Source organism: Thalassophryne amazonica, chromosome 6 (assembly GCF_902500255.1).
Source record: "Thalassophryne amazonica chromosome 6, fThaAma1.1, whole genome shotgun sequence".
NCBI lineage: Eukaryota > Metazoa > Chordata > Actinopteri > Batrachoidiformes > Batrachoididae > Thalassophryne > Thalassophryne amazonica.
Window position 1 is genome coordinate 102,000,290 of NC_047108.1, and position 24,070 is coordinate 102,024,359.

Sequence of the window (24,070 nt, forward strand, 5' to 3'; positions counted from 1 at the left end):
GGCTTGGTCGGGATCATGTGCTCCATGATGTGACTTGTGGACTTGGTTGTGGTAATTTGCTCTATGATGTGACTCGTGGACTTGGTCGGGATAATTTGCTCCATGATGTGACTTGTGGGCTTGGTCGGGATCATTTGCTCCATGATGTGACTCATGGATTTGGTTGCGGCTTGTGAAGGTGGTTGGAGTCATTCATGCCCTGATGTGACTCTTTGGGTAGTTTGGGGTTTCAGTGTAGGGATTTGTGCACTGTAACTAAATGCACGTGTTTGCTGTTTATTTTGTGCAAAGACCAACATGCTTCGCAGCTGTTAAATGTATTCATTGTTGATTATGTTCACAGAATGTGGTGCAGTGTGTGTTTGTGGCTATACGCACCATCGGCAACATTTTGATCGTCACGACGCTCCTTCAGTTCATGTTTGCCTGCATTGGAGTGCAGCTCTTTAAGGTACGTGCCTGTGCTTTCTCCCTCCTCTTTAATCAGGTGCAATAAGAGCAACACGGCGTTTCATCGGTTTCCATGTTTCCCTTCACAGGGCAGGTTCTACAGCTGCACAGATGAAGCCAAACATACTCCAGAGGAGTGCAAGTCAGTTATTCCCCTCAGATTCAGTTTTCTGCAGAATCCTCATCATTTCACGTGTGAAACATGCTGTTTGTGTGTCTGTTTGATTTTAGGGGAACCTTTGTGGTCTATAAAGACGGGGACATAAGCCACCCTGTGCAGAAAGAGAGGGTGTGGCAAAACAGTGATTTTAATTTTGACAACGTGCTGATGGGCATGTTGACTTTGTTTACCGTGTCAACATTTGAAGGCTGGCCGCTGTGAGTCACTCTTTTTTTAGGCGGGTGATTTGGAGAATTTGTGTGTTTGATCATGAAATCTGTTCTTTGTGCATTTGTGCATAAAGGGTTTTATATCGAGCTGTGGATGCCAACGCCATCAACCGAGGGCCGATTTACAACTACCGAGTGGAAATCTCCATCTTTTTCATCATCTACATCATCATCATCGCCTTCTTCATGATGAACATTTTTGTGGGTTTTGTCATCATCACGTTTCGAGAGCAGGGAGAGGCCGAATTCAAAAACTGTGAACTCAACAAAAATCAAGTTAGTTGTTGATATGCGTTGATAGTGTCAATGCATGTGTTCTGTTGCTTACATGTCAACAACACTTGCTCTTCTTCATGTCTTTCTCAGCGCCAGTGTGTTTACTATGCACTGAAAGCTCAGCCTATAAAGATTTACATTCCCAAAAACCCGTCACAGCTCAAATTCTGGAAGATTATCAACTCCAGCCAGTTTGAGTACATCATGTTTGTGCTGATTCTTGGTAACACGCTCACGCTGGCTGTGCAGGTAACATTTCACAAACTTCTCCACGATACTAAAACCAGTCACTCCGTACACGATATGAAGCGCTCGTCCCTTATCAAGTAGTGCAGTACCTTAGCAGAGTAACTCAGAACTGTGTTGCATAAGAAACGCAGAGCACAGTCTACACATTGTGGTTACGGTTTGAACCGCTAGGAACTAGGTTGAACCCCAGGACGCAGGTGGCGATGTGAACTTTCGTTGTTGTTGTTGTTGTCCTCAGCATTATGAACAATCCAAACTGTTCACGTCGGTCATGGATATCCTCAACCTGATCTTCACCATCGTGTTCACTATAGAAATGATTATCAAGTTGCTGGCTCTCCGTGCACATGTGAGCTTTGACCTTTGTGACACATCGATACTTTGTGCTGTCTGGGAGCGACAACTTTCACAGATGTTGATTTCTTATTCTTTCCTCTGCAGCACTATTTCATTGACCCCTGGAATTCCTTTGATGCTTTGATTGTTGTTGGGAGCGTCTTAGACATTGCCATCTCTGAGTTCAGTGTAAGTGACTCTATTTTATATAAAATCAACAATAGCATTTTTTTTGGCATTCTTAAAAGATATTTCTTATGGGCTTGAAAGTTCAAGGTATCAGAATTTAAACGCCAAATCAATGCCTGTTCTTAGTATGAACTGTGCAGAGACGTTAACTGGCTTGTGGTTTATTTTAATTATTCGGTAACATTCCATAGAACTGATTCTTTTTAATCTCTTTCATCCTACATGGTGTTTGTTCCTGTCATGGATCAATTAAAAAAAATCATTGCAGGGAGGAGGCAGCCATGGTGAGGTGAGACACCCACAAATATCACAAATCCAGACGTGGACTCTAGTTCATGTTTATTTCACCCACGAGCAGCAGTAGCACATGTGGTGGTGTTGTTTTTGGTCATGTATCCATCCAATTTGACCATAAGGTGGTGGACTGATTGTGGGTTAGCCAAAGAGAAAGGGATTTTATTTTGAGGAAGAAAAAAAAAATCAGTCAAGGTCAGATGTCAAAGTCATAATATTTATATTATATAATGGATATTCCTAGGAATCGGTTAAAGGTACACCCATGGCCATTGTGAAACACTAATATGAAGTCACGCAGCAATATTCTTCTGCTCACATGTCCTTTGACCTTGGATGACTTTGAAAGGTCAAATTCAAGGTCACAACATTCCCTCTATCACACCATCTGTTGTGTGTTGGGGGGTTTGGCTGGATGTTTTTGTGTTGTTTTCTTTTCTTTGCTCTCCAGGTGGTATGCAAACTGGTTTTTGTCTGTGGAGAAGGTGCTGGCAGAAGAGTCCTTCACCCTCATCAGCATTATTAGCTGCACCTGTGGAGGATGTTCACATGCAGGCCTACTGACTCGCAGCACCTGTGGATGATGCTCACGTGTAAACTTAAAGACTTTCAGCTGAAGCAGATAATGAGATGGCGTTCTGCATTTAAGCCATGAGTGGTTCAAGCAGAATTGCCGGGAACTCGACCTTGTGACGTTCGTTTGTGAGACGCTGAGGACCGCGCCTGGGTTTGACACATCGTGCCTGTGAAGGAGGACGGGTGAGGGACACATGCTGTCAGCACACATCAGAGGTGATGATTGTCTGAATAAGTGTTAACAGTAATTTGGTATTTTGTTACGTAGTATATTTGAACATTGATGAGAATTGTGCAGCTCGCTTCTCACTGCTGTGGCGTACGGAATGATGATCCTCCACCTGTTGTGAGAGGCTGCTCATTTACATAAAACTTAAATTCAGACCTGAATGTGTTGCTGATAGTGTGTGCCTTTGAAGGATATTTGTTGTAGCTGTTGACTTACCTCACCTTTTCCATCCTTCACAGAGTCAGTTTGTCGTGTCCACCTGGGGGGTGTTCGGCGGTGAGTCTGGGTCCAGAAGCGTTGGGCTTCGATCCATTTGGGCGCTGGAGAGCGCGCCGTCCTTCACCTCACCAGATAACCGCACATTTATGTTGTACACAGTTATTGCACAGAAGGAAAATAAATTTGTTTTGTTTTTGGAACCGCTTTCTGGTTATTTTAGCGCTGTGTTCAGTCAGACGCTGGTTGCGCTCCTCAACCTGCGTCTGCACATAACACCATCCTCACTATCACTCCTAGGACCCACAGCAAATGCACGGGGTTATGTGCAAGTGGAATAGGACCTTGGCTGTAACAGGCTGTACCCATCTAGGAATGTAACAATGATCCATCCCCCCACCAATACAAACCCCACTGACAGTGTTTTGATTAACTGACAGTTAAGTAAGTACACCCTCTCCCGGCTACAAGGGACTGAATTTATCTCCAGTTTCTATAGCTTGCAGTAGTTTATATTTTATGACTCTCTCTGGTCTCCAACCACATAGAGAACTAACATCATACTGTCAAGCCTGGACTTGAACCAAGTTAATTGCCTTAATGAAAGATTGTCCTCCTCTGTCGAATCCCTGATGAGAAGCTTAGTGGCGAATCGGACTGTCTGGGTTTGTGATTGTCCTGGATAAAGACCAAGATCCAGGTTTTCAATGGCTTCCTGGACTCGAACATCAGAAGTGTATCTGTTGGGGAAAGTGAGGAACACGGACCCACAACAGGGGGCGCAAATGAACGGACAATGAAGAAGTCAAATAACAAGGTTTTACTGTTGTGAATTCGCACAACAAACACAACAGATCACAATTGTAAGAATAAACCAATTCTACTGGTGACGTGTGGGCAGGCTCGACGATAGGAGACGTCCGTCCGAGTCGAACCGGAACCACCCGATTTCCTCTGCCACCGAACCCCGGGAATACTGGAGCCGCCAAGTCCCGAACTCCCAGGTGGCCACTGCCTCCGCTCGTCGGATCCGGTACTGCTGGCGAGGAACAGAAACAGTCAGATGTGGGTGCGGCTGCACCCAGCAACACGTAGGGTGGAAACACCACCTCCACCTCTAGTCACAAACAATATTGCAGTGAAGGGTACTTATCCGATATGGATCAAGTTCAGTCTTCAGCTGTCTTAAGCACAAGCAAAAACAGGTTAGTCCTCAGAAATATGATGACTGGCTGAGTGCGTTACCTTCCTGGTAGAACGATATCTCGGCAATGAGATGGAGATGCCGTCCAGCTGATATACCCCTCAGCTGATGGATGTCAGCTGTTTCAGGTGATGGGTGACGGCTGTCACCTGGGCTGCTCCTCTTCAGCGGCAGTGCCCTCCAGTGCCTGGAGCCCGCACTCCAGGCGGGGCGCCCTCTGGTGGTGGTGGGCCAGCAGTACCTCCTCTTCAGCGGCCCACACAACAGTATCTGTTTGTGGTGAAAGTGTTGAACTTGTAAAGACATTCAGTTATCTCAGCAGTGACGTTCATGTATCTGGTCCTCGGCGTTTGAGATCAAGAGACACGCGAGAAGAGTTTATGGACTCATGACGCAAGTGTTTGGTTGTGCTGATATCTTTGCAGGAAAAGTCTTTACAGTCCTGGTGCTTCCTATATGGTTTTGAGACTTGGATGCTACTCAGTGACCTAAGGCAACAACTGGATGTCTTTGGTACTAGGTCTGTTTGGAGGATCCTTAGGCTTGTATCTCTCTGACACACGACTGGTGGAGAGGAACTGGAGACACAAAACATTGTGCGAAAAGACTTTCTCATGTGGAATCTCACTGAATTGGTCCTCCTGACACGTGAGTGCATGGCAGCCATCTGGCCACTGAATGCCTTCTGGAGTGGCGGTGAACATACAGCTGCAAGTCTCGAGCAGTCTCAACACATACTGTGTGAGAGCCGCTGACATGCCACGGAGTGCACACACGAAAGTCGAGTAGCACTTCCACGGTCTTTGCTTAAAAAAAATGAAGTTACAGTGCTGACATTGTCCATCCAGCACGCCGTGCACAGCAGGTGTGCACCAACCAGGAGCATTGAACTTAAATCCACTTCTGTCCTCGGAATAATAAATAAATAAACAATAAATATGGTTTGTGCAGGTCGTCCATGGCTGAACAGGACGCGTCCAGCCCGTGCATGCATGTGGGTGTGCGCTGAGCAGGAGCATTAAACTTAATTTCCACTTCTTTCCTTGGAAAAATAAATATATCAATAAATAAATACAATGAATCTGGTCCGTGCAGCTTGTCTGTGTCTGGATGCATCCAGCTCGCTCACGCCGGTGCATGTCATGTGGGTGCCAGCCAGCCGTGTGCAGAGCGGGGTGGCTGGAGGCTGCTGGAATGTTCAGTCGCTTCCAGAAGTGCTGTTCCTCTCCAATCATATAAAAGGGAAAAGTGTGTGTCAACCCCTCACAAGTTGTCTCACAAGTTCCACATGCTCTGAGCCGCAGAGACGACGTAGTGAAGGGTTTGAGGTGCCTGCCTGACAATTTGGGGAAGGAGTTCATTGAGGTGATTTTTTTTGTTTGTTCTAAAATCAAGCGATATGTGGGCACCGCTGTCCCGCAACTGAGGCGAGGGGACAGTGACTGGGTATGAATCTCGTGCTGAATTATGCAAATTTCCTTTCGGTTGCTGTTCACAGGCTGTCACAGCCCAGTGAGATACTACCCTTAGCTATTGCTGCAATGACTTTGCCTTAGATGAACAGTGGTGTCAAAAGTACACACATTTGTTACTTAAGTAGAAGTATAGATACTGCAGTTTAAAAACACTCTGGTAAAAGTTGAAGTATCAACTTGACCTCTTTACTCAAGTAAAAGTGAAAAAGTATGTGCTCCAAAACCTACTTAAAGTATAAAAGTATAAAGTAACCTTTAAAAAAAAAAAAAAAAAAAAAAAGGTAGATGCCACTATATGAATTGAAAGCTTAATTTAAAATCTGATTCGTTCTACATGTGGCCCAAGACCCAAAACCCAAAATTACCCCCCAACACCACCTGCACAAAAATGTTTCAATTCTAGAAGCTCTGAAATGCAAACTGGGACTATTCCAGACAATAAACTGGAGTGAGTGCAGCATCCATTTAGTGAAGGAAAAAAACAACAACAACAACAACAACAAAAAAAACAACACAACTTTTCCTTATTCAAATTCATTCCAGTAGTATTCTGCTCTTACAAGGATGCAGCAGTTTTCTAGTTTGGCAGATAGTTCTGGAGGAAATCACTGAAGAAATTAACACATTGAAAATATGGTTTGACCATCATTAAATAAGACAGGGATGAAGTGGAGGTGTAAGAGTCACTAGGTGTTCACAGGAAACACTTATTTATGTATGTATTTATTTATGTATGTTCATTGTTAGTTGCTTTTATATTTTCTGTTGTGTTTCTATTCAGGTTCTTTTTCCCTCTTTCTCTAAAATTATATATAATAATCATTAGATTATTGATATATAAACAAAAATAAATTTAAGAAATATTACAATTTGAAAACAAATGCACCCGAACGTGATGAGAGCTGCAACTGCTTAATGCTAACTTTTAACATTGAAAACGCCATAGACATGCTAACGCGTTAGCGTCGCTCCCGTTTTTAAGTTATAAAATACATCTATCAACTGTTTCAGAAGACCATAACAGGTCGGTTTAACGTAGAAAAGGTAAATAATACTCACAGAAGTATGCTCTTTAGGATTTTAGCGGGGGAAAATTAAGCGAAAGAAAGAAAGAATAAACGAAGCAATAGGTCGAAGCATTCAATCTGCGAACCACTGCTTCGACTGGTTCACGGTTCAAAGCAAAGCCGTGCTGCAGAAAACTTGATTACAGGCGCACATGACGTGAAATATATACATATATATAAACATTAAACTGAAGCCAAGAGTAACGAGGCTGTTTGTTTTAAAAATGTAAGGAATAGAAAGTACAGATACTTGTGTGAAAATGTAATGAGTAGAAGTCAGAAGTAGGCAGAAAAATAAGTAAAGGAGTAAAGTATAGATACCTAAAAAGTGTACTTAAGTACAGTAACGAAGTATTTGTACTTCGTTGTGTGTTATCCAGCGTGCAGGTGTGTCAATGTTGAAGGACTCCAGTGGCTGGAAAAGACCAAGAGGACACACGTTTCCATGTGTTGTATACTCAACAAAAATATAAACACAACACTTTTGGTTTTGCTCCCATTTTGTATGAGATGAACTCAAAGATCTAAAACTTTTTCCACATACACAATATCACCATTTCCCTCAAATATTGTTCACAAACCAGTCGAAATCTGTGATAGTGAGCACTTCTCCTTTGCTGAGATAATCCATCCCACCTCACAGGTGTGCCATACCAAGATGCTGATTAGACACCATGATTAGTGCACAGGTGTGCCTTAGACTGTCCACAATAAAAGGCCACTCTGAAAGGTGCAGTTTTGTTTTATTGGGGGGGATACCAGTCAGTATCTGGTGTGACCACCATTTGCCTCATGCAGTGCAACACATCTCCTTCGCATCATCCGTGAAGAACACCTCTCCAACGTGCCAAACGCCATCGAATGTGAGCATTTGCCCACTCAGGTCGGTTACGACGACGAACTGGAGTCAGGTCGAGACCCCGATGAGGACGACGAGCATGCAGATGAGCTTCCCTGAGACGGTTTCTGACAGTTTGTGCAGAAATTCTTTGGTTATGCAAACTGATTGTTTCAGCAGCTGTCCGAGTGGCTGGTCTCAGACGATCTTGGAGGTGAACATGCTGGATGTGGAGGTCCTGGGCTGGTCTGGTTACACGTGGTCTGCGGTTGTGAGGCTGGTTGGATGTACTACCAAATTCTCTGAAACGCCTTTGGAGACGGCTTATGGTAGAGACATGAACATTCAATACACGAGCAACAGCTCTGGTTGACATTCCTGCTGTCAGCATGCCAATTGCACGCTCCCTCAAATCTTGCGACATCTGTGGCATTGTGCTGTGTGATAAAACTGCAGCTTTCAGAGTGGCCTTTTTATTGTGGACAGTCTAAGGCACACCTGTGCACTAATCATGGTGTCTAATCAGCATCTTGGTATGGCACACCTGTGAGGTAGGATGGATTATCTCAGCAAAGGAGAAGTGCTCACTATCACAGATTTAGACTGGTTTGTGAACAATATTTGAGGGAAATGGTGATATTGTGTATGTGGAAAAAGTTTTAGATCTTTGAGTTCATCTCATACAAAATGGGAGCAAAACCAAAAGTGTTGCATTTACATTTTTGTTGAGTGTATATTAATCACTGCTGAAATTAATAATGTTCAAATTCAGTGTGACTCTGTGATTTAACATATTAATTATTTTGTCCAGAATGATTAATTAGTGTTGGACAAATTCATTTGTACTTGTCTAGTGATCATATACATTTACTCCCTGCAGGGCGGCGGTAAAGGAGAAAGTGGAAAAGTTTCAATCACATTCTTCCGTTTATTCCGAGTCTTGAGGTTGGTTAAACTGCTCAGCAAAGGAGAGGGGATTCGAACCCTCCTGTGGACCTTTGTTAAGTCCCTGCAGGTTAGTGCTGTGAAAAGTCTTAATAATTGACATAATACCGTTATTAGACATACAACATCAGTTATGATTTTTGGTGACTGGAATCTTGACTTTTAGGCTTTGCCTTATGTTGGTTTGCTCATTGCGATGATCTTCTTCATCTATGCCGTCATTGGAATGCAGGTAAGACTGCGGACATAATCCATTCTTGGAAAATTCAATCATTGTTAAGTAGAGGTACTCACCAGTGACCACCTGGTTGCTCCATTTAGACTTTTGGGAAAATAGCCAAAGATGACATGACAGAGATCAACAGAAACTGCAACTTCCAGACTTTCTTCATGGCCGTTCTGGTGCTCTTCAGGTGACACATCATACCACAAATAGAGAAACATTTCTCTCTGTTCCCCTATTCCTCCTGGGTCCATTGATGTATTCCCAGTAAATTTGATATATGGATGGTGGGTGGCCCCGGAACTGATCTTTAAAGATTTGTCATTGGGATCTTTAAGGATTTGACATTGACCTTTGTCATTGGGATAAAAGATCAACATTTTGATTTTTTCACACTGATGTCCTCGCCACACATACGAGTATGTAGGTGGGTTTTGGAATTGCCTAGGCAAGATCAAATCAGCTAGAGGTCAGTCATTAGGGTCAAGGTCAAAAGTTGCATTTTTCTCTCTGATTTGCACCAAACTTGGCACACATATGGAGGTACTTTCTGAAATTGTTTACCAAGCTGAATTTTGCCAAAAGTTAATCACTGGTTCCAAGGTCATGTCTGTCTGTCTGTTTCTTGGCAGACACCTCCCAGGTCCTTTTGCTGATTCTCAAAAAAACTTGGTATGTCAATAAAAACTGACCCCAAAATTGCCCTTAAAGATTTAATTTTGGCAAAGATCAAGTACAAGGAATTTGATTTTCAACCCTGTTTAGACAAAATGTGACAGACATTTGGAGAGATTCCAGAATTGTCCTAAGAAGGTCATCCAGATGTCAATCATTTGGGTGAAGGTCAAGGTCATTGGGGTCAAATGTCAGATTGCTGTAACCCATCCTGTATTCTTGCCCGGGGGTACTTTTAACTCATTTTTTTAACATTGATGTTTGTCGTTCCTCAAGTTTTAACATTCTCATTTCCTGCCATATTTCTGAATTAAACCCTAACATTGTAGTATTCTGTTCACTGTAACGCTTCACATCACCTGCTCGAGTTTCTGCAGCTGCTTTTCTACAAGACCAACGAGTTCATCATTACCTGTTCAGGTAATAGACAAAGGTGCAGCTTTGCTCTTGTCTCTGTGTAGGTGTGCTACAGGAGAGCAGTGGCAGGAGATCATGTTGGCGGCGCTGCCTGGCAGACGCTGTGACCCGGAAGCCGACACTGAGCACGGTGAAGAGTTCACCTGTGGGAGCAACTTGTCCTACATCTACTTCATCAGCTTCTTCATGCTTTGTGCTTACCTGGTGAGTGAGACACTGGAGTATTCTGGACCTCTTTGATCTCATTGTAACAACACAGAAAATAGTGTGTCAGATATGATTTAGGTCAGAAGAAAGTAGGATGAGGTTGCATTAGGAAAGCACATGGCAATGCAACAGAAATGTAAAAAGTTGACCACATTCTGCAAAGCCCAGCAACTTGGACAATCTATATGTAGATTCATGATGGCTGTTAATCTACCGTACCTTTTACTTTGGATGGTCAAAAATCAGGTAAAGGTATTTAAAAAAAAAACCCTACCTTAAGTGACATTTCAAGACACTAAATCTGCATTGTCTCACTCCATCTGGCTGTAAATGGGTACCAGCCTTTGCTGGGGGAAATAACCTATGTCGGACAGGATGCCAGTCATCCACTACAGCTATGCAATCTTCTTCTTCTCCTCCTCCTCCTTGTGTTCCTTCAAGAATTTCAGTGGCCTGACATAACTCTGTAGAGCAGGTGGCTAAGTGGGAAAAGGAGTTGGGCTCCTGATATATACACCTGGATTTGATTCCTGCTCAAGCTACCTGTCTGTGTCCTTGAACAAGACACATCATCCACATCGTCCCATTCCACCCTCCAACTAGCTCTATATGGGTACCAGCCATGGCTGGGGAAGGTTCCCAGTCGGGGAGAGTCATATCATCCACTTCATGTTATGGAATCCAATGGGCCTCCGGTGGGCCTCAGGGCTCATATAGGACCATAATTCCGTGGCAAAATTTAAATTTGTTTTTCAGAATCATAGATTACATATTCAGAAGTTACTCTGAGGAATGCAAGGGTGTATCTAATTTTAAATCACACAACTTACAATGCTGCACTCAGGACAGTACAGAAGTTTATGAAAATTCCCTCCTATTTAAAACAGCAGACGACTTAGAGGGAACAGGTATGATATGTGCCCATTGTGACACGGCACAAAAATACTTATGTGTACTTCACACATTTTGTAAGATTTACAATGACAGGCTCCAGTGTCAGTGTTGGGTCTGTCTCCTCATGGGCTCCTCTAATGTTTTTTCCCCACTGACATTTGCGTTTGTGTGCGGGATTTGACCTTTAGCATCAACATACTGTGACCCCCCCCCCCCCCCCCCCGAGGCTAAAATAGATCACGTCCTTGTATGCCGCTGGGCTTCACCTGCATTCTCAAAAATGTGTGGGTTGGCCTGCATGTAGTCATTTGTCATGCAGTACTTTTCAAATTCTGAAAAAAATTAAATACATTTTTCAATATGTAAGCTTGTCTTCGTACTTTTGAGTCACTTTTATTATAAATTAACATTGCATATTTAGTTTTAATAATTTTGTTATGACTAATGAAAATTTAGTAGCATGAAAAAGCACATTTTAAGAAGTGTTCATTTTAAGCCTACACTCACAGAAATATTTAACACTAACTTTTAAGATTTATGTAATTTTATTACATGACAAATTCCCATTTACTTTTTTTAGATAATTTTAATACAAACCTACCAAATAAACTTAGTAATTATGTTACCTATGCCATTTATCTTGTATAGGTAACATAATTATTATGCAATTCCAACAATATACTTTATGTATTTTAAATAAATACTGTCATTATTATTGATTTAGAGTAATTATATTTTATTAATACTAAATACATAAAGCTGAGGATTATGCATTTCAAATAAATAGGATTTATTACCGTAATGAATATGCATCATGTAAGGTTTATTTGGTAGGTTTGTATTAAAATTATCTAAAAAGTAAATGAGAATTTGTCATGTAATAAAATTACATAAATCTTAAAGGTTAGGGTTAAATATTTCTGTGAGTGTAACTTTCTAATAATTGTTCATTTTGAATTGGATTTTAAATCAATCTTTCTTCATGTTTAAATCTACTAATTACAAGTGATCTTGATTTCTGTGGCATATCACAAAATTGCACCTACTAATATTGCAGTTAAAGTAAGTAGAAAGATCATATTTTGCAGATGACATGAAGGCTCATGCACAAGGTTCGAAGTTCATGCTGCATTAGGCGGAAAGTAGAAACTTGGAATTCTTGGCTTATAAATCATAAAATATTTTTAATAAAATTATGACAAAACATTAGTCTACACACTTGACTAATGATTGGGGAGAGTAACATTTTATTAAATTTTCATTACATGTTTATAAATGTTTAGTAAACATTGTATCTTAAAAATGCTGGTAATAAATCTGTGATAAAACATCAGTCTCCCCATTAGCTCTGTGGGTAAAAATGTTGTAACTACAACTAACATTCATACTTACTTATTTTGACTGTTCAGCAAATATCCAGCAAAATTTCGATGTCAATTATGTCCACATTTTATCTGGAGTTATTCTTAATGGAATCTCTGGTGGCCGAGGTTTATTCGTTGTGCCTGTCGCTCTGTTTCTGTTTCCATTTTACATCATATTTTTGGTACTTTTAGTCACAATTGAAGGTCTTCCATTTTTATTCCACTCCATGATGCCACCACTAGCATCAAACTGCATGCTGGGAAACACTGTCTTGTTGCAGTTTTTACTTATGTGGTCTATTTTTCCCATAAAAGGTGACTTTTTTCATATTGGTGATATTAAACTGTGCCTTATTTATTTGAATACTGTGGAATATGACTGTTGTGTTGCCAAAGAATATTCCCCCTTCCACCAGGTATTCCACCTTTAAGTCCGTTATCAATATCATGCAGCAGACACAATCAAAATGTGCTGTGTTTCTTTGTTAAGATTATCAATTTGTTCATTGCTGTCATCATGGACAACTTTGAATACCTGACACGAGACTGGACTGTACTTGGCACTCACCACTTGGATGAGTTTAAGAGAGTTTGGTCTGACTATGATCCAGAAGCCACGTAAGTCTCATTCTGTTTCAGTTTGTGCCCCTTTTTTCCATTTTCACTGTTTTCTTGACCATGTATGTTTGCTTGTTGCAGAGGTCGGATAAAGCACATTGATGTGGTCACAATGCTGCGCAGGATTCAGCCACCTCTTGGGTTTGGAAAGCTTTGTCCACATCGCGTAGCTTGTAAGGTAAGGCTCTTTCACTTCACTCTTCAAGATGTCTACAGTACATCTTAACCACTCATTTAAACCCGGGTTGTGATTTTAAATCGTTCTCCGTTTAGTTTGTTTCTGTCAAATGCTTCATTCTGGTCATGGTGGGGGGCTTCACTTTTTAACATTAGCTGGTTTTGTAGTTTGATTTGGTCGCAAATATGGATGAATGGATGGATGGATGGAGGAGGTGATAGTCTAATGGTTAAGCAGTGGGTTTGAGATCAGTGGCTCAAACCTCGGTTCAAATCCCCGGCTGGCCAGAAAATCACTAAGGGCCCTTAATCCCCAAGTTGCTCCCAGTGTGTAGTGACCACCTTGCATGGCAGCACCCTGATGAAAAAGCGCTATATACAAATGCAGTCCATTTACCATGGATGGATGGAAGTCAGAGCTCTTGAGAAGGTATTTGAAGAGTTCAATGTCAAGGCTCACTATTGTCATTGATCAAGACCAAAATCTAGGCTTTCAATAATTTCTTGGATTCAGCCATCAATAATGTGTCTGTATACAAGGAGAGTGTTGAACTTGTGGTGGTTTTGTGGCAATGTGCAGTGTGCTTTGAGATCTGACTTAGCATGCTCAAAGGATGCAGCCTTGACTGGATGAATTACCTGCAATGTTCTGGTATCCCATCCAGGGACAGTCAAACACTCTCATCCACTTCATATTGTGGTATATTTAGGGAATAACCCTGTTGTGTCTGATGATTTGCAGACATTAATGCTGGATTTTACAGTCACAAATTGTCTTTAACCGGTGACACGTTAGCTCAGTCTGTAAAACAGCTATTTGCGACTGTAATCCAGCATTAACGCCCACAAATCATCAGACACAACAGGGTTATTCCCATTCTAATCCAGTTCCAATGTTTGCACCGTTTATTTTTCTTTAAGTAATTCAGTCGGCGAATCGTTGTGAAAGGGTGTGGTCAGCTCATCAAAGCTTACCTTTGCAGCAGCGTGTCTTCATGCAAAACAGGAAATTCTGTGAGCAGACCCACAGATTTCTTCATCTCATCAGCTGCATTGTGTTTAGTGATGGGTACCTTTCACATTTGAACCGATGCGGTACCGATACCCGGTACCTGGGAATCGATACCAGTACGTAATGGTATCAATTTTCGGTACTTTTATGAGTTGTGTTTGAAATAAAATATCAAAGAAATGACAGTTTAACAGATTTATTTCTGAAAGTATAAACTTTAACAAATATGTCAAAACAACATGAAATTGTTTGTCTTGTAACAAGGCTATAGTTCCACAAATTTCTTGAACATAGAAATTCTTAACTACACCTAAGCAGTGTTTTTCTTTAAAATGCACAAATTAAAACCAAAAGGGGATGGACTAAAATAAATAAAAGTGTACTTTTTATAAATTAAAATGCAGCAAACTAAAAATAAAAGTGAAGCAAACTTTTTTGCAATGAACTACATTTACTGTACTGTTTCGTCATTCCTTGTGCAGTTTTTTTTTCAAGAACACAAGCATATCAACTTTTTTGGGCAAGAGCCGTGCCCGCTCCACACATGCTAATGCCATCTAAATACTACGTTTTAGCATTTCTTATCTACAGCAGAAGATGATGAAGCAGTTCTAAGCGTATCTTCTCCAGCGATGCTACCTGCAGATGACGAGTCGCTAGCGGTGCCGAATTCAGGAGCTGATCTGACTCGCAGGCAGCCAAAAATTGTGCTCTCTTCAGCTTTGAGAAATATCTTGTGCTTAACCAGGTACTTCCTCAGATTAGATGCATTTCCGCCACTGGAATGCATTTTGCATCACAAATATTGCAATGACCATAAATTGCATTTAGAAAAGTGCAGCCATACTTTCGAGCGCTTTCAGTCAGCCATGCTGCTTTGTTTATGAACTAGCGGCTGCCGCTTCTGATGTCATTACGCTGTGCATGCTGGTTCATGTTCAGCATGTAAAATTGTCCACTCTCCCACTCTCTCAACATTAATGGTGCGTTTAAGTACCGAAACATGGTACCGTTTGATTTTCTGTGAACAGATACCCGGTAGTACCGATGGAATTCGGTCGGTACTAAAAAAAAAATACAGAATTCGGTACCCATCCCTAATTGAATTAAATCCATCAATCAATCCAGTTAAATCAATTAAATCCATGCAGTTTGGCATCCTCGTCGCAGTACTAGTTTCTGTCGCCAATGCGGTCAGGGGGCAGAGTAACACATCAAATATGAAACAGTTTTAATATTTTGCCACCATCCACGGGGGAATTTTTATGGTCTGAAATCTCACACGATTAACCAATCAGATTTTCGGAAAAAATGTAATTGGATTAGAAATGGTGATAAGCACTGACATCATTGGGTCTCAGGACATATATAGGATTAATTTCATGACTATGCATGAAAACGCAACTAGGTCATTCCATTTTTACTCATTTTTAGTGAGTTTTTTTTTTCACCCAGTAAAATACTCAGGGGCTGCTGCCGTCCTCTTGAGAAAACCTGTGGCTGATGTCACAGAGGTTTTATCCAGTATTTGAGTCTCGTATATACAGTCTCTGCTTGCTGTCGGCTAATCAATCAATCAATTTTATTTATATAGCGCCAAATCACAACAAAGAGTTGCCCCAAGGCGCTTTATATTGTAAGGCAAGGCCATACAATAATTACGGAAAAACCCCAACGGTCAAAACGACCCCCTGCGAGCAAGCACTTGGCGACAGTGGGAAGTTAAAACTCCCTTTTAACAGGAAGAAACCTCCAGCAGAACCAGGCTCAGGGAGGGGCAGTCTTCTGCTGGGACTTGTTGGGGCTGAGGGAGAGAACCAGGAAAAAGACATGCTGTGGAGGGGAGCAGAGATCAATCACTAATGATTAAATGCAGAGTGGTGCATACAGAGCAAAAAGAGAACGAAACACTCAGTGCATCATGGGAACCCCCCAGCAGTCTAAGTCTATAGCAGCATAACTAAGGGATGGTTCAGGGTCACCTGATCCAGCCCTAACTATAAGCTTTAGCAAAAAGGAAAGTTTTAAGCCTAATCTTAAAAGTAGAGAGGGTGTCTGTCTCCCTGATCCGAATTGGGAGCTGGTTCCACAGGAGAGGAGCCTGAAAGCTGAAGGCTCTGCCTCCCATTCTACTCTTACAAACCCTAGGAACTACAAGTAAGCCTGCAGTCTGAGAGCGAAGCGCTCTATTGGGGTGATATGGTACTATGAGGTCCCTAAGATAAGATGGGACCTGATTATTCAAAACCTTATAAGTAAGAAGAAGAATTTTAAATTCTATTCTAGAATTAACAGGAAGCCAATGAAGAGAGGCCAATATGGGTGAGATATGCTCTCTCCTTCTAGTCCCCGTTAGTACTCTAGCTGCAGCATTTTGAATTAACTGAAGGCTTTTCAGGGAACTTTTAGGACAACCTGATAATAATGAATTACAATAGTCCAGCCTAGAGGAAATAAATGCATGAATTAGTTTTTCAGCATCACTCTGAGACAAGACCTTTCTAATTTTAGAGATATTGCGTAAATGCAAAAAAGCAGTCCTACATATTTGTTTAATATGCGCATTGAATGACATATCCTGATCAAAAATGACTCCAAGATTTCTCACAGTATTACTAGAGGTCAGGGTAATGCCGTCCAGAGTAAGGGTCTGGTTAGACACCATGTTTCTAAGATTTGTTGGGCCAAGTACAATAACTTCAGTTTTATCTGAGTTTAAAAGCAGGAAATTAGAGGTCATCCATGTCTTTGTCTGTAAGACAATCCTGCAGTTTAGCTAATTGGTGTGTGTCCTCTGGCTTCATGGATAGATAAAGCTGGGTATCATCTGCGTAACAATGAAAATTTAAGCAATGCTGTCTAATAATACTGCCTAAGGGAAGCATGTATAAAGTGAATAAAATTGGTCCTAGCACAGAACCTTGTGGAACTCCATAATTAACCTTAGTCTGTGAAGAAGATTCCCCATTTACATGAACAAATTGTAATCTATTAGATAAATATGATTCAAACCATATGAGACAAACACACAAACCAACGCTACCCAGCATGTTTCTCACAAGCACCAAATTCATTATCAACAAAATTATATCTACAAATCTCAGGAAAGAAACTCACAGGGGATTGCTGTGTTGCGTTTGGAAGTAGTGGTTGCTAGGGGAGGTTATGCAATACTGATGTCTTGGCTAAACGTGTCTATTCTGGAGTTAATAAAGCTCAAAGAGTTACAGTGGCCTTTTATTGTGGGCAGTCTAAGGCACGCCTGTGCACTAATCATGGTGTCTAATCAGCATCTTGATATGGCACACCTGTGAGGTGGGTTGGATTATCTCAGCAAAGGAAAAGTGCTAACTATCACAGATTTAGACTGGTTTGTGAACAATATTTGAGGGAAATGGTGATATTGTGTATGTGGAAAAAGTTTTAGATCTTTGAGTTCATCTCATACAAAATGGGAGCAAAACCAAAAGTGTTGCGTTTATATTTTTGTTGAGTGTACATAGTACAAAGACACGCTGTTACTGCCTCGTGCCACTCCTGCCTAATTCTGTTGTCCTCAGAGGCTGGTTGCTATGAATGTCCCCCTGCACCCTGATGGGACAGTCACCTTCAATGCTACACTGTTTGCTCTTGTGCGGACCTCCCTCAAGATCAAAACTGAAGGTTGGACCTTCCACACATCAACTTCACAACAATTCTTGTAGATTGTATCTCACTGAGTGGACTTTTGAATCTTAATTCATGTGTCACATGCATCTCACTCAGGTCCAATCGACCAGCAGAATGAAGAGCTGAAGTTGATTATTAAGAAGTTATGGAAGCGCACAAAGCCCAAGCTTATCGCTGAAGTCATACCGCCCCCTAGAGGTAGGCAAAATAGGCCTGTTAGCCATAATGAAGAAAAGGGGGTGACCTTTTTTTGCTACTTGAGGTGCTGATGTATCCGTATCAGAAAAGAACCACTTTCTGGATTGACATACGTCTCACATGTCAAACTGTATTTTTGGACCTTTTTCCCCCCTCAGGTGATGAGGTGACTTGTGGGAAATTTTACGCCAGCTTCTTGATTCAAGACTATTTTAAAAAATTCCGCAAAAGAAAAGAGAGAGAGCGGAAATCTAAAAAAAAGGACAAAGCAGCTTTTCTACAGGTGCGTGTCCACATGAATGTTATTTATTATTATTAAAAACAACTTACAACACATATGATATTTATTTGTCTGTTTGTTTTCTCAGCAAGGCCTCCGGACGCTGCAGGATCTGGCTCCAGAGATGCGGCTGGCGATGGCTTGCGACCTGGAGGAAGTTGATGGTGCGGATGGAGAGATGACAGGGGACGAGCTATGTGACAGTCAGCATGGCAGCTCCGCCTCGACCCCGCGTTCCAGCACGCCGATGCCACGTATAGAAACACTGATACAGCAGACTGCTGTGTTCATCGAACCTGAGCCAAAGATCTCCAATGGGGGCGTGGTCACAGAGCAGGTGACAGGTCTGCTGGAGCACCAGAGACCAGGATCACAGCTGTCAAGAGTCACCAGTGTGACAGAGCAGCCTGTGAGGTCCCACCTGCTGCCCACAAGGTGTGTCCCATTTCACATGATGTTGGCATCATACATCTGTCTGTCTGTCCATCTGTCTGTCCGCCTGTCCATCTGTCTGTCCACCTGTCTGTCTGTCTGTCTGTCCGTCCGTCTGTCTGTCCATCTGACTGTCTGTCCATTCGTCTGTCTGTGTGTCTGTCCATCTGCCTGAACATCCATCTGTCCGTCCATCCATCTGTCCATCTGACTGTCTGTCCATCCATCTATCCGTACGTCTATCTGTCGTTCTGTCTGTCCATCCATCTGTCTGTCTGCCTGTGTGTCAGTCCGTCTGCCTGTCCATCCATCTGTCCATCTGACTGTCTGTCTGTCCATCCATCTATCCGTACGTCTGTCTGTCTGTCTGTTCCCCTGTTCTTCCCAGGTCGTTTGGCCAGTTTCCACCAAATGTGACACGTGGATGATAGTTATCCCCAGAATTTCCTTTAAAGGGGTTTTTTGGGGGTAAAGGTCAAGGTCATTAGGGTCAAAGGTCAAAATTGATAACACCACCACTCTCACTACTCCAATGTCCACCAAACTTGACCAAATATCAGTCACTGGGGTCAAGATCTTTTGGAGTCAAAGGTCAAAGTTTAAGTTTTAAGTTGACCAGGCCATTTAAAAAGTTAATTGGAGAAGAGGCCGCTTTTCTATTGAACCAATTTTTACAAACCTTGGTGAAAATTTTAGGTCTGGTCTGTGTGCTGTTACATCGTGATGGACATCCACAGAACACCCCCCCCCCCCCCCCACACACACACACACTGAGAACATTGCTTGATGAAGTGTTTTACTAATGAACTGATTATGATACTACCTGATGAAGCTGTTGGTCCTAAACTTGAAATAGAAATCAAAATTTGCTTCCGGGGGGGCAGAAAATATTTATTTAGGGTTATTGTTTTGATAATTAGATAAATCCTAAACCTGCCTATGTACAACCCTTCTCTACAAACAGGGCGGACTCTGTCACCGAGGTACCTGTTCCTCTTTCTCCTCCTCCTCCTCCTCCTGCACCATGTGAGATTGAGATCATTGTTGAAGAACCCCTTGTGACTAAGCAGACTTCCAACAGTGAAGGTGATGCTGCAAATGTTGCTTCAGTTGACAGGTGAGGAGCAAACGAGTCAAATATTATCATCTGAGCAACATATGTCAGTCTGGTTCTTCCTCTTCTCCTCCCTGAGTCAGTTTACACAAAGATTGATATGTGGATGATGGTCAACCAAGGTATTTGTTTAGGCAAAAGTCAAGGTCCTTGGGGTTCAAAGGTCATAATTTTGACGACACTCTCCCAATTTTGCTCTCCATTAAACTTAGCATAAACACATGAGAAGGTTTTCTAGAAATGCCCCAGTGACACCAAATTTACCAAAAGCCCACTAATTGGGGTCAAGGTCATTGGGGTCAAAAATCAAACTTTAAGATTGACACTTCAATTTGCACTAAATTTGGCACACATATAGGTGGCTTCATAAATGGCTAAAGTAAGGTCAAGTGTTTGAAAAGTCAATCATGAGGCTAAATGTAATGGAGGTCAAAGGTCAAAATTTAAATGTGTGACATTGATTTAAGCCAAACTTAGCACACATATGGATGTGGGTTCTGCAGTTGTGCAAGGTCATATTTGTCAAAGGTCACTCATGGGGGACAAGGTCATTGTGTCATTAGGGTCAAAGGTCAAAATTTTAGTTCACTTCAGTTTGCACCAAATGTGGCACACATATGTAGGTGGGTATGAAGGTAGGTTCCAGAATTACCCAAGCAAGGTCAAATTGAATCATCAATCATTAGGGGAGCAAATTTACTTTTTAATTTTTGCACACATGGTAGCAAACTAATATGTTAACTTCAAATTAATATATCTGTTTTATTACAGGTTTGTGTATCCAGAAGCTGTCTCTCCTGTGCTGACTGAGACAGGCTACAACGGACAGAACCTGGAAAGAGGCAGCAGCATCGGGGAGGTGCCCTACGACACTCAGGACACCAGCGGCTTCATTAGCAACGGTTACAGTGTGACTGACACGAATGACAGGAGCGCTGCTGCAAGCCCCTGTGCCTACACCGCTAATGGATACAGTGAGAATGGATACACGGACACGGCTGACAATGGAAACGGCAGTATCATCAACACCAACGGGATTGACAGCTTGAATGGATGCAATGAAAATGGAAGCAGTGTGAGCGCTTACACCGAGAATGGCTACAATGGAAACGAGAACGGCGGCATGCAGTTTGTCAGGAGACGCCTCCTCCCTGCAATACCCAAAGGTGAGACACTGTGCAAGTTTATTTATGTTTTTGTATGTATTAAAGGGATCGTATTGTAGCATCATGAGAGTGGGATGGATTGATGTGGAAGTTCCCTGAGTGAGACACAACAGGCTGTTTGCCTCTTATCTATATGCTGTAGAATAATCACAGATAAGATGTTGGCTGGGTTGATGCCAGGAACTTACTAATGTTAAAACTCCTCTGATAAAGTTGCTGTTTTATACGCCCAGTTTCTCAGCACCATCCTACTCACTGTTTCAGGCCGAAAACCAGCCTTTAACTTCCACTCTTTGAAGTCCCAGAATCTTGTTGAGAACCTTCCCATCCCAGGGAATTACTACAGCAACACATCCCCAACCAGATCCCGCCTACAGGTATGACGGCGTGCACCCGCACGACATTTAGCTTTTTATAACCACATCTTGTTTCAGTTGGTGTTTAAATGCTGTCACTCTCCTGTGACAGATCCAGCACAGTTTGGACTCCAGGCACAGCAGCGTGTCCTCCATGTCGTCTTCCTCCTGGGCGAACACAGCAGCACCCGGAACCACTCCTATTGCAGGAATAATCCCACCCACAGGGAGCAGAGGCAAACTGATCTACACCCCTATGATCCTTGTGGACGAAGCCACGGGCACCAGTCAGCCGCTATGGAGCAACAGTTCTGCCAGCCTCCCCATGGGAAGCCGATCCGGCTGGTACCCAGGTCAGACTAGGACCTATTCTAGTGTGAGGATCCCTCCGGTCCATCCCAGCTTCATAAACAGAAGTAGCGCAGACAGTCTGGTGGAGTCGGTGAGTCCACAGGTCAAATAAAAAAACCTTAAAGTAGACCTCCCTGTGCAGATTACAGCAAGATAACTGGTGACATCAGCATTTTACAAGCTGTTTTGATTATAAAAACACAAATGAAAAAGAAGGGGCACTCAGAGGGCAACACCCAGTGTCCTTGATATCTGATCAGTTCTGTCCAAATCAGAACCACTTCATCCTTGACTAACACACACCCTTCCACCATGATTTTCCATATTTGCTACAAATTGATTGAGTAAAGCAGTTATGACCTTAAGTTTGACCTTTCAAGGTCATGTGCCCATTAGAAAGGTGCTATATGACTTTCTATTTGTGTTAAATAGTAACCATGGGTGTATCATTAGCCAGCCAAAATAAATTTGACCTTTTGAGGTCACCAAATGTCAAAGGTCATGTGTCCAATCACGGGCATCTCTGCTGTCATGGAAAGTGTGAGTTTGACGTTACATGTAGTTGAAAGGATTCATTTCCAAAGGCAGCATCAGCTGCTTGTATTACAGTGCCAGAAAAAGAACGGCTCCAAGCATAATTCCATGTGGGTTCCTCTCCTTTGTGTTTGTTCATGTCAGATCTTGATCTCTGAGGGGCTCGGCGTCTACGCTCGGGACCCAAAGTTTGTGAACTTTGCCAAGCGGGAGATTGCCGAAGCCTGCAACATGAGCCTGGATGAGATGGAAAGCGCTGCCACTGACCTTATCCCTCTGGGTGCCAGTCGGCCCGCCATGCTCTTTGAAGAGGACCTGGCTGATGAAATAAAGTGTGTCTGATGACTTTATGCAAACATTTTGGCGTTGGAGAAAGAAAGTAACATCTTTTACAGGATGCACATTTTTTTTCTGTCTTGGATTTTAAGTAGAACATTTTTAACAAGGCAGATTTGTGACTGGACCTGAATGAAGCATCAGGTTTTTTTTTTTTAAATGATGATCATGTTATCAATTAGATGACAAAAGAATGAATGAATGCCAAAACATCCTGACCTCAGGTACACGTAACGTGTTAAGATAAGACTTTATTGATCTCACAGTGGAGAAATTCACATGAATGTTAGCAATGACTGCAGAGTTCACCGACTGTGAGCGCAAACTTTGGCTTTATCACTATGATAACAGGCTAATAACATTTAATTTTATGCTGTACTCAGATATCACAACTGTAACAGGAAACATTTCTACCTGTGATACCCACAGATCCTGTTGAAAGCGCCGAGCAGAACCACTGACTTATGAATGTCAAACAGCATTAAGCAGTTCAGAGAAATATTTAAATACATTGAATATCCGTCAAGATACAAGAGAAATTAATGTGAGTTTTGGTGTTGAATTGTTGAGTTTTACAGGTGGGCCATTAATTCAGTTCAATTTATTTATATCAGGGGTGGGCAACTTGTTCCAGAAAGAGCCAAGAGGGTGCAGGTTTTCTTTGCAGCCACTGACTCCACCAGGTGATTTCATTGATTACCTGATTCCATCTGCTCCTGGTGAGAGTCAGTGGCTGCAAAGAAAACCTGCACCCTCTTGGCCCTTTCTGGAACAAGTTGCCCACCCCTGATTTATATAGTCCCAAATCACAACAAAGTCACCCCAAAGCACTTCACATGGGTAAGGTCTAATCTCACAATCCCCCTGAGCAAGCACATAGGCGACAGTGGTAAGGAAAAAACTCCCCCTGGTGTTTTTAGGAAGAAACCTCAAGCAGACCAGGCTCAGAGGGGTGACCCATTCGTGCTTCTGCTTATCCCACTGTAGCTTGAAGCAGATGAGAGTCTATGACTTCCACTGGACTGGACGCCAGCCCAACAAAGGTCACTTCCCCAGCTGAGGCTGGTACGAATTACAGCTGGTTGGACTGAGATGATGCAGATGAAGTGTCTTGTCCAAGGACACAGACAGGTGGCATGACTGGGAATCAACCCCACATATACTGTATAAGCCAGTTTCGCGTTTTGACGCGTCAGGGGCTGCTGGGTAAGTTCAAAGGTCAAGTCATACAAACCGTGCATTCCCAGGATCACAAAAACAAGGCAAACATGAGAAAAATAAATTAATAAAAATAAAACCCCATACTCTGTCAT

The 24,070-nt window shown here is 42.3% G+C and overlaps 1 protein-coding gene across 1 annotated transcript in view; it reads left to right on the forward strand.

Moving 5' to 3' along the window:
- The window catches only part of cacna1fa (calcium channel, voltage-dependent, L type, alpha 1F subunit a), a 58,953-nt gene extending 36,182 nt beyond the window's left edge, over positions 1-22,771 (forward strand). Inside the window, exons 25-47 of the mRNA XM_034172990.1 lie at positions 344-451; positions 540-592; positions 682-828; positions 915-1,116; positions 1,207-1,365; positions 1,604-1,714; positions 1,807-1,890; positions 2,159-2,179; positions 8,670-8,804; positions 8,901-8,966; positions 9,056-9,147; positions 10,094-10,253; positions 13,005-13,132; positions 13,214-13,310; positions 17,882-17,984; positions 18,087-18,188; positions 18,347-18,471; positions 18,557-18,903; positions 19,865-20,017; positions 20,786-21,180; positions 21,445-21,557; positions 21,649-21,978; positions 22,566-22,771. Coding sequence (XP_034028881.1) covers positions 344-451; positions 540-592; positions 682-828; positions 915-1,116; positions 1,207-1,365; positions 1,604-1,714; positions 1,807-1,890; positions 2,159-2,179; positions 8,670-8,804; positions 8,901-8,966; positions 9,056-9,147; positions 10,094-10,253; positions 13,005-13,132; positions 13,214-13,310; positions 17,882-17,984; positions 18,087-18,188; positions 18,347-18,471; positions 18,557-18,903; positions 19,865-20,017; positions 20,786-21,180; positions 21,445-21,557; positions 21,649-21,978; positions 22,566-22,763 — 3,429 coding nt within the window. The 3' untranslated portion in view covers positions 22,764-22,771. The remainder of the gene's footprint in view (positions 1-343; positions 452-539; positions 593-681; positions 829-914; positions 1,117-1,206; positions 1,366-1,603; positions 1,715-1,806; positions 1,891-2,158; positions 2,180-8,669; positions 8,805-8,900; positions 8,967-9,055; positions 9,148-10,093; positions 10,254-13,004; positions 13,133-13,213; positions 13,311-17,881; positions 17,985-18,086; positions 18,189-18,346; positions 18,472-18,556; positions 18,904-19,864; positions 20,018-20,785; positions 21,181-21,444; positions 21,558-21,648; positions 21,979-22,565) is intronic.
- The last annotated feature ends 1,299 nt before the right edge of the window (positions 22,772-24,070 follow it).